The 14,427-nt window shown below is 58.9% G+C and overlaps 1 protein-coding gene across 1 annotated transcript; it reads left to right on the plus strand.

Moving 5' to 3' along the window:
* Positions 1 to 130: 130 nt before the first annotated feature.
* SMC1A (structural maintenance of chromosomes 1A) lies at positions 131 to 13,255 on the plus strand (the record flags this gene model as incomplete). The annotated part of the gene is made up of 15 exons (XM_082076676.1): positions 131 to 310; positions 1,818 to 1,964; positions 3,265 to 3,402; positions 3,675 to 3,791; positions 3,869 to 3,975; positions 4,346 to 4,487; positions 4,573 to 4,718; positions 5,389 to 5,542; positions 5,626 to 5,736; positions 6,620 to 6,776; positions 7,911 to 8,065; positions 10,365 to 10,516; positions 10,609 to 10,678; positions 12,380 to 12,490; positions 12,579 to 13,255. Coding segments are annotated over 15 exons (1,971 nt in total), but the record flags the coding sequence as incomplete, so codon positions are not given.
* Positions 13,256 to 14,427: the final 1,172 nt, after the last annotated feature.

The following is a 14,427-nucleotide window of genomic DNA, read 5'->3' on the forward strand; positions in this document are numbered from 1 at the left end:
GGTCCCCATTGACCCCCTTGTGGTCCAGCCCCCTCCCCTGCCTTTTGGGCCTCCCTATTGAACCTTATGCTCCTTCTGCCCCCGCCGTGAGTTTCGGGCACCCCCCCTGAACCTCTTTTCCCCCCCCCAGGTGAAGCCGACGGACGAGAAGCTGCGGGAGCTGAAGGGGGCCAAGCTGGTGATCGACGTGATCCGCTACGAGCCCCCCCACATCAAGAAGGCGCTGCAGTACGCCTGCGGCAACGCGCTGGTCTGCGACAACGTGGAGGACGCGCGCCGCATCGCCTTCGGGGGGCACCAGCGCCACAAGGTGGGACCCCAAAACTGGCCCCGGCCCGCGGAGATGCCGCTGATATCCCCCCAAATTCCACTGGAAATTGCGCTGATATCCCCCAAATTCCACTGGAAATTGCGCTGATATCCCCCCAAATTCCACTGGAAATTGTGCTGATATCCCCCCCAAATTCCACTGGAAATTGTGCTGATATCCCCCCCAAATTCCACTGGAAATTGTGCTGATATCCCCCCAAATTCCACTGATATCCCCCAAATTCCACTGGAAATTGTGCTGATATCCCCCAAAATTCCACTGGAAATTGCGCTGATATCCCCCCAAATTCCACTGGAAATTGTGCTGATATCCCCCCAAATTCCACTGATATCCCCCCAAATTCCACTGGAAATTGTGCTGATATCCCCCCAAAATTCCACTGGAAATTGTGCTGATATCCCCCCAAATTCCACTGATATCCCCCCAAATTCCACTGGAAATTGTGCTGATATCCCCCCAAATTCCACTGGAAATTGCGCTGATATCCCCCCAAATTCCACTGATATCCCCCCAAATTCCACTGGAAATTGTGCTGATATCCCCCCAAATTCCACTGGAAATTGTGCTGATATCCCCCCAAATTCCACTGGAAATTGCGCTGATATCCCCCCAAATTCCACTGATATCCCCCCAAAATTCCACTGGAAATTGTGCTGATATCCCCCCAAATTCCACTGGAAATTGCGCTGATATCCCCCCAAATTCCACTGATATCCCCCCAAAATTCCACTGGAAATTGCGCTGATATCCCCCCAAATTCCACTGGAAATTGCGCTGATATCCCCCCAAATTCCACTGATATCCCCCCAAATTCCACTGGAAATTGTGCTGATATCCCCCCAAAATTCCACTGGAAATTGTGCTGATATCCCCCAAATTCCACTGATATCCCCCCAAATTCCACTGAAAATTGCACTGAAAATTCCCCCAAATTCCACTGAAAATTGCATTGAAAATTCCCCCAAATTGCACTGAAAATCCCCCAATTCCACTGAAAATCCCCCCAAATTGCACTGAAAATTCCACTGAAAATCCCCCCCAATTCCACTGAAAATCCCCCAAAATTCCACTGAAAATTGCACTGAAAATTCCCCCAAATTCCACTGAAAATCCCCCAATTCCACTGAAAATCCCCCCAAATTGCACTGAAAATTCCACTGAAAATCCCCCCCAATTCCACTGAAAATCCCCCAAAATTCCACTGAAAATTGCACTGAAAATTCCCCCAAATTCCACTGAAAATTGCATTGAAAATTCCCCCAAATTGCACTGAAAATCCCCCCCAATCCCACTGAAAATTCCACTGAAAATCCCCCCAATCCCACTGGAAATCCCCCCAAATTGCCCCCCAAATCCCCTTCAAATCCCCCAAATCCCCCCAGAATCCCCCCAGAATCCCCCCCAAGCCCCCCCAGCGGCCCGCTCCCCATTTCTGGTGTTGCGGTGACCGTTGCGGTGACCGTTCGGTGACGTCCGTGTCCCGCAGACGGTGGCGCTGGACGGGACGCTGTTCCAGAAGTCGGGGGTGATCTCGGGGGGCGCCAGCGACCTGAAGGCCAAGGCGCGGCGCTGGGACGAGAAGGCCGTGGACAAGCTCAAGGAGAAGAAGGAGCGGCTCACCGAGGAGCTCAAGGTTTGGGGCCACACACCCCGGGGGACCCCAAACCCCTTCCCCCCAAACCCCTTCCCCCCAAAACCCTCCTTCCCCCCAAAACCCTCATTCTTCACCCCCAAACTTCTTCACCCCCAAACTTCTTCACCTTCACCCTCAAACTTCTTCACCTTCACCCTCAAACTTCTTCACCTTCACCCCAAGACTTCTCCTTCTTCACCCCAAACTCCTTCTTCACCCCAAACTCCTTCTTCACCCCAAACTCCTTCTTCACCCCAAACTCCTTCTTCACCCCCAAACTTCTTCTTCACCCCCAAACTCCTTCTTCTTCTTCACCCCCAAACTTCTCCTTCTTCACCCCAAACTCCTTCTTCACCCCAAACTCCTTCTTCACCCCAAACTTCTTCTTCACCCCAAACTCCTCCTTCTTCACCCCAAACTCCTTCTTCACCCCCAAACTCCTTCTTCACCCCCAAACTCCTTCTTCACCCCAAACTCCTCCTTCTTCACCCCCAAACTTCTTCTTCACCCCAACCTCCTCCTTCTTCACCCCCAAACTCCTTCTTCACCCCCAAACTCCTTCTTCACCCCCAAACTCCTTCTTCACCCCCAAACTCCTCCTTCTTCACCCCAAACTCCTTCTTCACCCCAAACTCCTTCTTCACCCCAAACTCCTCCTTCTTCACCCCCAAACTCCTCCTTCTTCACCCCAAAACTTCTCCACCTTCATCCCAAAACTTCTTGTTCCCCCAAAACTTCTTGTTCCCCCAAAACTTCTTCTTCAGCCCCAAAACTACTTCTTCTTGTTCTTCTTCTTCTCCTTCCTCCCAAACTACTTCTTCTTCCCCCAAAACTACTTCTTCTTCTCCTTCTTCTCCTTCTTCGCCTTCTTCGCCTTCTTCGCCTTCTTCGCCTTCTTCTCCTTTTTCTTCTCCTTCTTCTTCTTCTTCCCCCAAAACTACTTGTTCTTCCTCCCAAACTACTTGTTCTTCCTCCCAAACTACTTCTTCCTCTTCCCCCAAAACTACTTCTTCCTCTTCCCCCAAAACTACTTCTTCCTCTTCCCCCAAAACTACTTCTTCTTCTTCTTCCTCCCAAACTTCTTCTTCTTCTTTTTCTTCCCCCAAAACTTTTTTTCTTTCCCCAAAACTTCTTCTTCTTCTTCTTCTTCTTCTTCTTCCTCTTCCTCTTCCCCCAAAACTTCTTCTTCTTCTTCCCCCAAAACTTCTTCTTCTTCTTCCCCCAAACCTCCCTCTCCAACTCTCCCCTTTTCCCACCCCCCCGTATTTCCCCCCAACCCCCGCTGCTGTGGTTCCCACAGGAGCAGATGAAGGCCAAGCGCAAGGAGGCCGAGCTGCGCCAGGTCCAGTCCCAGGCCCACGGGCTCCAGATGCGCCTCAAGTACTCCCAGAGCGACCTGGAGCAGACCAAGACCCGGCACCTCGCCCTCAACCTCCAGGTGCCGCCCCGGCCCTTTTCCGCCTTAATTCTGCCCTTTGTGGGGGCAGTTCTGCCCTTAGGGGGTCGCCAAGGGGATGGTGGTTGCCCCAGGGAGGTGACGTCTACCCCAGGGCATCAGGGGGTGCCCAAGGGGACCGTGGTTGCCCCAGGGAGGTACCATCTACCCCAGGGCATCAGGGGGTGCCCAAGGGGACAGTGGTTGCCCCAGGGAGACGACATCTACCCCAGGGCATTACAGGGGAGTTTCTACCCCCCCGCTTTTCCCCCCAGGAAAAATCGAAACTGGAGAGCGAATTGGCCAATTTTGGGCCTCGGATTAACGATATTAAAAGAATCATCCAAGGGCGGGAGCGGGAGATGAAGGACCTGAAGGAGAAGATGAACCAGGTGGGTTTCTTTGGCGGGGCTGTGGGGGGACCCACAGGTTTTGGGGGGTCCCTATGGGTCTGACATCCCCCCCCCAGGTGGAGGACGAGGTTTTTGAGGAGTTTTGCCGCGAAATCGGGGTCAGGAACATCCGCGAGTTCGAGGAGGAGAAGGTCAAGAGGCAGAATGAGATCGCCAAGAAAAGGTGAGGGGGGGACACCCCCAGATCCCCCAGGGGACCCCAAAAATGAAGGTGGGGAACCCCCAAACATGGGGGGGTTTGATGTCACCTCATCTGCCCCTGGGGTAGACGTCACCTCCCTGGGGCAACCACCGTCCCCTTGGGCACCCCCTGATGCCCTGGGGTAGACGTTGCCTCCCTGGGGCAACCACTGTCCCCTTGGGCACCCCCTGATGCCCTGGGGTAGACGTTGCCTCCCTGGGGCAACCACTGTCCCCTTGGGCACCCCCTGATGCCCTGGGGTAGATGTTGCCTCCCTGGGGCAACCACTGTCCCCTTGGGCACCCACTAATAATTCAGGGACCCCCCTAAAATTTTGGGGACCCCTCCCCAGGCTGGAGTTTGAGAACCAGAAGACGCGCTTGGGCATCCAGCTGGATTTCGAACGCAACCAGCTGCGGGAGGACCAGGAGAAGGTGCTGATGTGGGAGCAGAGCGTGCGCAAGGACGAGGCCGAGATCGAGAAGCTCAAGAAGGTTTGGGGGTTTTTGGGGGGGGTTGGGGTGTGGGCGGGGAAGGGGCGGGGCTTGCGTGGGCGGGGCTGACGGGCGTGGTCGGCAGGAGGAGCAGCGGCACATGAAGATCATCGACGAGACGATGGCGCAGCTGCAGGACCTCAAGAACCAGCACCTGGCCAAGAAGTCGGAGGTGAACGACAAGAACCACGAGATGGACGAGATCCGCAAGAAGCTGGGCGGGGCCAACAAGTGAGGGCGGGGCCGGTGGGTGGGGCCTGTGGGGTGGGGCTAAGGAAGGGGGTGGAGCTAAAGGGGCATGGGAGGGACTAAAGCTGTTGTGGGAGGGGCTAAAGCTCTTGTAGGTGGGGTTAGTGGGGTGTGGGAGGAGCTGAAGCTCTTGTGGGTGGGGCTAGTGGGATGTGGGAGGGGCTGAAGCTCTTGTGGGTGGGGCTAGTGGGATGTGGGAGGGGCTGAAGCTCTTGTGGGTGGGGCTAGTGGGGCATGGGTGGGGCTAAAGGCTCTGTGGGTGGGGCTAAAGTGCATGTGGGGGGGGCAAAGGTCTTGTGGGTGGGGTTAAGGGGATGTGGGAGGGGCTAAAGCTCTTGTGGGTGGGGTTAGTGGGGTGTGGGAGGGGCTGAAGCTCTTGTGGGTGGGGCTAAAGGCTCTGTGGGTGGGGCTAAAGTGCATGTGGGGTTGTCAAAGGTCTTGTGGGTGTGGTTAATGGGGTGTGGGAGGGGCTAAAGCTCTTGTGGGTGGGGTTAGTGGGATGTGGGAGGAGTTAAAGCTCTTGTGCTAAGGGTCCATGAGAGGGGCTGTAGAGCTTGCGGGCGGGGCTAAGCGCCCATGGGCGGGGCTTGGAGCCCTGTGGGCGGGGCTCCATGTGCCTGACCCCTCCCCTGCGTTTGTCCCCGCCCCCCAGGGAGATGACCCACCTGCAGAAGGAGGTGACGGCCATCGAGACGAAGCTGGAGCAGAAGCGCAGCGACCGCCACAACCTGCTGCAGGCCTGCAAGATGCAGGACATCAAGCTGCCCCTCTCCAAGGGCACCATGGACGACATCAGCCAGGAGGAGGTGGGCGGGGCCTCTGGGGGGGCGGGGCTGGAAGGGGCGGGGCTTTGGGGACCCCGCTGACCCCCCTTTGTCCCCTCCCAAAGGGCGGCGCGGCCGGGGAGGAGCCGGTGAGCAGCTCGCAGCGAACGTCCAGCCTGTACGCGCGGGAGGCCCTGATCGAGATCGACTACAGCGACCTGCCCGAGGAGCTCAAGGTGCGCTGGCCCTTTAACGCTGGCCCCTCCCACATCCCCTTAACCCCACCCACAAGACCTTTGGCCCCCCCACATGCACTTTAGCCCCACCCACAGAGCCTTTAGCCCCACCCATGCCCCATTAGCCCCACCCACAAGAGCTTCAGCCCCTCCCACATCCCACTAGCCCCACCCACAAGAGCTTCATCCCCTCCCACTAGCCCCTCCCACTCCTTCAGGCTCCGCCCAGTCCCCACACTCCTGCACTTATCCCCAAGGCCCCACCCACCACCATCCCTGTAGGACCAAGTGGCCCCACCCCTTTCTCATTAGCATATGGAGTGTTGTCCCTTTCTAATTAGCATATCAAGCCACACCCCCTTTTCATTAGCATGCCAGGTCCTGCCCCCTACTGCCCTGGGGGTGTGACTTGTTAGCCACACCCCTGAAGCCCCGCCCCCTTGCCCAAAGCCACACCCCTTAAGGGGCAGGTTTGAAGGGGCTATAGCGGGGGGGGCATGGGTGGGGCTAGGGACCTGGTGGGTGGAGTCAGGGACCCGGTGGGCGGGGCTAATGCTGGATGGACACTTGGAGGGGCTGCAGGAGGACTGGGGGTGTGTGGGAGGGGCTAAGTGCCTCTTGGGCGGGGCTAAGGCCTCTTGGGCGGGGCTAAGGGCTGGTGGGCGGGGCTAAGTGCCTCTTGGGCGGGGCCAAGGGCCGGTGGGCGGGGCTAAGTGCCTCTTGGGCGGGGCCAAGGGCTGGTGGGTGGGGCTAAGAGCTGGTAGGCAGGGCTAAAGGGTCATGGGGGGACTAAAGCACTTTTAATGGGGAGAGAGGTTTGAGCCGCCCCGCCCCCAAGGCCCCGCCCCCTCAAGCCCCGCCCCCTGTCTGTCCCCGCCCCCAGGACGCGCAGGCGGAGGAGGAGATCCGGCAGGAGATGAACCAGCTGCAGCAGCGGCTGACGGAGCAGCAGAGCGTCCTGCAGCGCATCGCCGCCCCCAACATGAAGGCCATGGAGAAGCTGGAGAGCGTCAGGGACAAGTTCCAGGAGACCTCGGATGGTGAGGGGACACCTGGGGACGTTTGGGGACACCTGGGGACACCTGGGGAGGTGGGGGGACGTGGGGACACAGGGGGACATGGGGACACTGGAAGCCATGGAGAAGCTGGACAGCGTCAGAGACAAGTTCCGGGAGACGTCAGACAGTGGGGGACACTTGGGGACATTTGGGGACACCTGGGGACGTGGGGGGACAGCAGGGACACATGGTGTCCCAGGGGTGTCCGCAATGTCCCCAGGGGTGTCCCCAGTGTCCCAGGGCTCTCCCCAGGGGTGTCCCCAATGTCCCAGGGGTGTCCCCAGTGTCCCCAATGTCCCCAAGGGTGCCTCCAGTGTCCCAGGGCTCTCCCCAGGGTTGTCCCCAATGTCCCCAGGGGTGTCCCCATTGTCCCCATTGTCCCCAGGGGTGTCCCCAGTGTCCCAGGGCTCTCCCCAGGGTTGTCCCCAATGTCCCAGGGGTGTCCCCAGTGTCCCAGGGCTCTCCCCAGGGGTGTCCCCAATGTCCCAGGGGTGTCCCCAGTGTCCCAGGGCTCTCCCCAGGGGTGTCCCCAATGTCCCCAGGGCTCTCCCCAGGGGTGCCCCCAATGTCCCCAGGGGTGTCCCCAGTGTCCCAGGGCTCTCCCCAGGGGTGTCCCCAATGTCCCCAGGGTTGTCCCCAGTGTTCCAGGGCTCTCCCCAGGGGTGTCCCCAATGTCCCCAGGGGTGTCCCAATGTCCCCAGGGGTGTCCCCAGTGTCCCCAGGGGTGTCCCCAGTGTCCCCAATGTCCCCAGGGGTGCCTCCAGTGTCCCAGGGCTCTCCCCAGGGGTGTCCCCAATGTCCCCAGGGGTGTCCCCAGTGTCCCAGGGCTCTCCCCAGGGGTGTCCCCAGTGTCCCCATTGTCCCCAGGGGTGTCCCCAATGTCCCCAAGGGTGCCTCCAGTGTTCCAGGGCTCTCCCCAGGGGTATTCCCAATGTCCCCAGGAGTGTCCCCAGTGTCCCCAGTGTCCCCAGGGGTGCCCCCAGTGTCCCAGGGCTCTCCCCAGGGGTGCCCCCAATGTCCCCAGGGGTGTCCCCAATGTCCCCAGGGGTGTCCCCAATGTCCCCAGGGGTGTCCCCAGTGCCCCGTTGTCCCCACCGTCCCCGTGTCCCCGCGCAGAGTTCGAGGCCGCCCGCAAGCGCGCCAAGAAGGCCAAGCAGGCGTTTGAGCAGATGAAGAAGGAGCGTTTCGACCGCTTCAACGCCTGCTTCGAGTCCGTGGCCACCAACATCGACGAGATCTACAAGGCCCTGTCGCGCAACAGCAGCGCCCAGGTACCGCGCGGGGCCTCGCACGAGGGTTTGCACGAGGGTTTGGGTCTCGCACGAGGGTTTGAACCGTCACCCCCAGCCTTGGTCTGGTCACCCCAACCTCAAACCAGGTCTGGGATGATTATTCCTGGCCTTGCACCATCATCCCTGATCTCGCACGAGGGTTTGGGTCTCGCACGAGGGTCTGAGCCTCGCACGGGGGTTCGAACCGTCACCCCCGGCCTTGGTCTGGTCACCCCAACCTCAAACCAGGTCTGGGATGATCATCCCTGGCCTTGCACCATCACCCCTGACCTTGCACGAGGGCTTGCACGAGAGTCTGAGCCTCACACGAGGGTTTGAACCGTCACCCCCGGCCTTGGTCTGGTCACCCCAAGCTCAAACCAGGTCTGGGATGATCATCCCTGGCCTTGCACGAGCGTTTGCACAAGGGTTCAGGCCTCGCACAAGGGTTTGCACGAGGGTTTGGGCCTCGCACAAGGGTTTGCACGAGGGTTTGGGCTTTGCACAATGATTTGCATGAGGGTTTGGGCCTCGCACGGGGGTTTGTACGAGGGTTTGGGCCTCACACGAGGGTTTGCACGAGGGTTTGGGCCTCACACGAGGGTTTGCACGAGGGTTTGGGCCTCGCACGGGGGTTCGAACCGTCACCCCTCGGCCTTGGTCTGGTCACCCCAACCTCAAACCAGGTCTGGGATGATCATCCCTGACCTTGCACGAGCGTTTGCACGAGGGTTTGGGCCTCGCACGGGGGTTTGCACGAGGGTTTGGGCTTTGCACAATGATTTGCACGAGGGTTTGGGCCTCACACGAGGGTTTGCACGAGGGTTTGGGCCTCGCACGGGGGTTCGAACCGTCACCCCCGGCCTTGGTCTGGTCACCCCAACCTCAAACCAGGTCTGGGATGATCATCCCTGGCCTTGCACAATGATTTGCACGAGGGTTTGGGCCTCGCACGGGGCTTTGCACGAGGGGCTGAGTCTCGCACGAGGGTCTGAGCCTCACATGGGGCTTTGCACGAGGGTTTGGGCTTCACATGAGGGTTTGCACACTCGCTGACCCCACAGCCCCCTCCCCATGTCCCCCAATGTCCCCAATGTCCCCAATGTCCCCATCATCCCCATCGTCCCCATCGTCCCCATCGTCCCCAATGTCCCCAACGTCCCCCAGGCGTTCCTGGGTCCCGAGAACCCCGAGGAGCCCCATTTCCCACCATGTCTCCCTCCCATATGTCCCCAATGTCCCCATTGTCCCCAATGTCCCCATTGTCCCCAATGTCCCCATCGTCCCCATCGTCCCCATTGTCCCCATTGTCCCCCAGGCGTTCCTGGGTCCCAAGAACCCCGAGGAGCCCCATTTTCCCCCATGTCTCCCTCCCACGTCCCCCAACAACCCCACATCCCCCTCCCAATGTCCCCCAATGTCCCCAACATCCCCATTGTCCCCATTGTCCCCATTGTCCCCATTGTCCCCATTGTCCCCATCGTCCCCACTGTCCCCATTGTCCCCAACGTCCCCAATGTCCCCATCGTCCCCATCGTCCCCATCGTCCCCATCGTCCCCATCGTCCCCACTGTCCCCATTGTCCCCACTGTCCCCATTGTCCCCATTGCCCCCAATGTCCCCATTGTCCCCATCGTCCCCATCGTCCCCATCGTCCCCATCATCCCCACTGTCCCCATTGTCCCCACTGTCCCCACTGTCCCCATTGCCCCCAATGTCCCCATTGTCCCCATCGTCCCCATCGTCCCCAATGTCCCCATTGCCCCCCAGGCGTTCCTGGGCCCCGAGAACCCCGAGGAGCCCCATTCCCCCCAATTTCCCCCTGTATCTCCCTCCCACATGTCCCCACTGTCCCCATTGTCCCCATCGTCCCCAATGTCCCCATCGCCCCCAACGTCCCCATTGTCCCAATGTCCCCATTGCCCCCAATGTCCCAAATCACCCCATTGCCCCCAATGTCCCCATTGTCCCCATTGTCCCCATCGCCCCCAATGTCCCCATTGCCCCCATTGCCCCCATTGCCCCCATTGCCCCCATCGCCCCCAACGTCCCCAATGTCCCCATTGTCCCCAATGTCCCAAATCACCCCATCGCCCCCATCATCCCCAACGTCCCCATCGTCCCCAATGTCCCCATCGCCCCCATCGCCCCCATCGTCCCCATCGCCCCCAATGTCCCCATCGCCCCCATCGCCCCCATCGTCCCCAATGTCCCCATCGCCCCCATCGTCCCCAATGTCCCCATCACCCCCATCGTCCCCAATGTCCCCAATGTCCCCAATGTCCCCGTTGTCCCGCAGGCGTTCCTGGGCCCCGAGAACCCCGAGGAGCCGTACCTGGACGGCATCAACTACAACTGCGTGGCCCCCGGCAAGCGCTTCCGGCCCATGGACAACCTGTCGGGGGGCGAGAAAACCGTGGCCGCGCTCGCCCTCCTCTTCGCCATCCACAGGTCAGGGGGCCCCCCATGATTTTTGGGGTGTCCCCCCCCTCCCCGACCCCTTTTCCAGCCGTTTCACCCCATTTTCCACCCGGTTCTCGCAGTTACAAACCGGCCCCGTTCTTCGTCCTGGACGAGATCGACGCCGCGCTCGACAACACCAACATCGGGAAGGTGCGGTTGGGGGGGCCCAAGGATTTTGGGGGGGCCCTGAGGGGTTTTGGGGGTCCCCAGAGATTTTCGGGGGCCCCCAGAGACTTTTTAGGGTTTTACGGTAATTTTAGGGGGTCCCAGTGATTCATTTTGCAGGGATTTTGGGGGGGGGAGGTCCTAATAATTTTAAGGGGTCCTCAGAATTCTGGGGGGTCCCCAATAATTTTGGGGGGTCCCCAAGATCTTTTGGGGGGTCCCCAGGATTTTTTGGGGGTCCCCAGAGACTTTTTAGGGGTTTTACGGTAATTTTAGGGGTCCCAGTGATTCATTTTGCAGGGATTTGGGGGAGGGGTCCCAGTGATTTTGGGGGGTCCCCAATAATTTTGGGGGGTCCCCAGGATTCTGGGGGGGTCCCAGGAATTTTTGGGGGCCCCCAGAGACTTTTTAGGGTTTTTACGGTAATTTTAGGGGTCCCAGTGATTCATTTTGCAGGGATTTGGGGGAGGGGTCCCAATAATTTTGGGGGGGTCCCAATAATTTTAGGGGGTCCCCAGGATTCTGGGGGGTCCCCAAGATCATTGGGGGGGTCCCCAGGATTTTTTGGGGGGTCCCCAGAGATTCTTTTTGGGGTTTTACGGTAATTTGAGGGGGTCCCAGTGATTCATTTTGCAGGGATTTGGGGGGGCGTCCCAATAATTTTAAGGGGGGTCCCAATAATTTTGGGGGGGGTCCCTAGGACTTCTGGGGGTCCCCAGGACTTTTGGGGGTCCCTATGGATATTTGGGGGGGGGGGGGGGGGGGTCCCCAAGAGGGTTTTGGCCTCTTTGGGTCCATTTTTGGGGTCAAACGTGACGAGTTGGGGCCATTTCTTTGAGCCTCAGGTCGCAATTTTGGGGACCATTTAGTGTCCCCCTCCCATTTTTAGGGTCCCCAACCCATTTTTAGGGTGTCCCCCCCCATTTTTAGGCTGTCCCCCCCCATTTTTGACCCCCCCAACCCCATTTTTGGGGTTCCCCAACCCATTTTTGGGGTCCCCCGATCCCTTTTTGGGGTGTCCCCCCATTTTTGACCCCCCCAACCCCATTTTTGGGGTCCCCCGACCCATTTTTAGGGTCCCTCCCCCCATTTTTGGGGCGTCCTCCCCATTTTTGGGGTCCTCCAACCCATTTTTGGCGTCCCCGACCCCTTTTTAGGGTCCCTCCCCCCATTTTTAGGGTGTCCCCCCCCATTTTTGGGGCGTCCCCCCCATTTTTGACCCCCCCAACCCCATTTTTGGGGTCCCCCGACCCCTTTTTAGGGTCCCTCCCCCCATTTTTGGGGTGTCCCCTCCCATTTTTGGGGTGTCCCCCCCATTTTTGACCCCCCCCAACCCATTTTTGGGGTTTCCCGACCCATTTTTAGGGTGTCCCCCCCATTTTTGGGGCGTCCCCCCCCATTTTTGACCCCCCCAACCCCATTTTTAGGGTCCCCCGACCCATTTTTAGGGTCCCTCCCCCCATTTTTGGGGTGTCCCCCCCATTTTTGGGGTGTCCCCCCCATTTTTGGCCCCTTTTAGGTGCCACTTCCCCCTGGTCTCTCCAATCCCGCTGCCCCGGGGTGACATTTCCTCCCCCCCAAACCCCATTTTTGGGGCGTCCCCCCCATTTTTGACCCCCCCAACCCCATTTTTGGGGTCCCCCGATGCGTTTCGGGGTCCCCTGACGTGTTTTGGGGTCCCCGCAGGTGGCCAATTACATCAAGGAGCAATCGGCCGCCAATTTCCAGGCCATCGTCATCTCCCTCAAGGAGGAATTTTACACCAAGGCCCAAAGTCTCATCGGCGTCTACCCCGAGGTGAGAAAATACCGGGGGGGGGGTAATTAACACATGGGGGGGTAATTAATGACCCTGGGGCTAATTACGGGGGGTGTGTGTGTCCCAGCAAGGTGATTGTGTCATCAGCAAAGTGTTGACCTTTGACCTCACCAAGTACCCGGACGCCAACCCCAACCCTAATGAGCAGTGAACCCCCGGACGCCTGGGTCCCTCTCCCGGACGCCTGGGTCCCTCCCCGGACGCCTGGGTCCCTCTCAAGGACTCCTGTGTCCCCCCGGACACCTGGGTCCCTTCTCCCGGACGCCTGGATCCCTTCTCCCGGACGCCTGGATCCCTTCTCCCGGACGCCTGGGTCCCCTCCCCGGACGCCTGGGTCCCTTCTCCCGGACGCCTGGGTCTTTCTCCCGGACGCCTGGGTCCCTCCCGGACGCCTGGATCCCTTCTCCCGGACGCCTGGGTCCCCTCCCCGGACGCCTGGGTCCCTCCCGGACGCCTGGGTCCCTTCTCCCGGACGCCTGGATCCCTTCTCCCGGACGCCTGGGTCCCCTCCCCGGACGCCTGGGTCCCTCCCGGACGCCTGGGTCCCCCCACCCCGCTATAGGCAGAATCACGCTGTGGCTTTCACTGGGCTCTCCAAGGGGCCCCCTCTAGATTCTATATGTCCCCCCCGCATCCTATACATTCCCCCCTCCCCCCCCCATCCTACGCGTCCCCCCCAACCCCCGTTTTTATGTCATTTCTGTGGATTTTGGTGCCGAGACAATAAAGGATTTTAATTCCCCACGCGCACTCTTGTCTTTATGTGTATTGGGGGGGACCTATAGGGGCCATAGGGGGCCTGGGGGGGGTTTAACCTCGATTTGATGATAGAATGGAGGAAAATGGACAAAAAGCAACTGATGTGGGAAATATCAATAAAGTGACCCCCAAATCTTCCCCAAAACCAGCCCCTAAAACCCCAAAATTGCCCCCAAAAATCCTGCCCCAACCCCCCCCCAAAAAGCCCCCAAACCCCCCAAATCCTCCCCCAAAATGGTCAAAATGGTGCCAAATGGCCTCATTTTGGGTCAAATCTGGGCGATTTTGTGTCAAATCCGGGCAATTTGGGGTCAAATCTGTGCAATTTTGGGTCAAATCTGGGTGATTTTGGGTCAAATCTGGGCGATTTTGGCTCAAATCCGGGCAATTTTGAGTCAAACCTGGGCAATTTTGGGTCCAATCCGGGCGATTTTGGATCAAATCCGGGCGATTTTGGGTCAAATCTGGGCAATTTTGGGTCAAATCTGGGTGATTTGGTGTCAAATCTGGGCAATTCGGGGTCAAATCTGGGCAATTTTGGGTCAAATCTGGGCAATTTTGTGTCAAATCCAGGCGAATTTGGGTCAAATCTGTGTGATTTTGGGTCAAATCCGGGCGATTTTGGGTCAAATCTGAGTGATTTTGGGTCAAATCCGGGCGATTTTGGGTCATATCTGGGCAATTTTGGGCCAAATCCGGGTGATTTTGGATCAAATTGGGCAATTTTGGATCAAATCCGGGCGATTTTGGGTCAAATCTGTGCGATTTTGTGTCAAATCCAGGTGAATTTGGGTCAAATCTGGGTCATTCCCCCCCCACCCCCCCCCACCAAACCCCCATTTTCCCCCCACTTCCCCCCATTTCAACTCATTTCCACCAATTCCAAAAGAAGCACTTTATTGCCCCCCCCGCGGGGGTCGCCCCCCCCGGCGCGGGGGCCACGTTTTGGGGCGAAAGGCGGCGGTTTTGGGTCACTCGATGCACTCGGTGACGTGGATCTGCAGGGTGAAAATGGCGCCAAAATCGCCTCATTTTGGGTCAAATCCGGGCGATTTTGGGCCAAATCCATGCAATTTTGGGTCAAATCTGGGCGATTTTGGGTCAAATCTGGGTCAAATCCGCGCAATTCTGAGTCAAATCCGGGCAATTTTGGGTCA

The sequence above is a fragment of the Streptopelia decaocto genome (assembly GCF_964273445.1).
Source record: "Streptopelia decaocto genome assembly, contig: HAP1_SCAFFOLD_652, whole genome shotgun sequence".
NCBI classification, from domain to species: Eukaryota; Metazoa; Chordata; class Aves; order Columbiformes; family Columbidae; genus Streptopelia; species Streptopelia decaocto.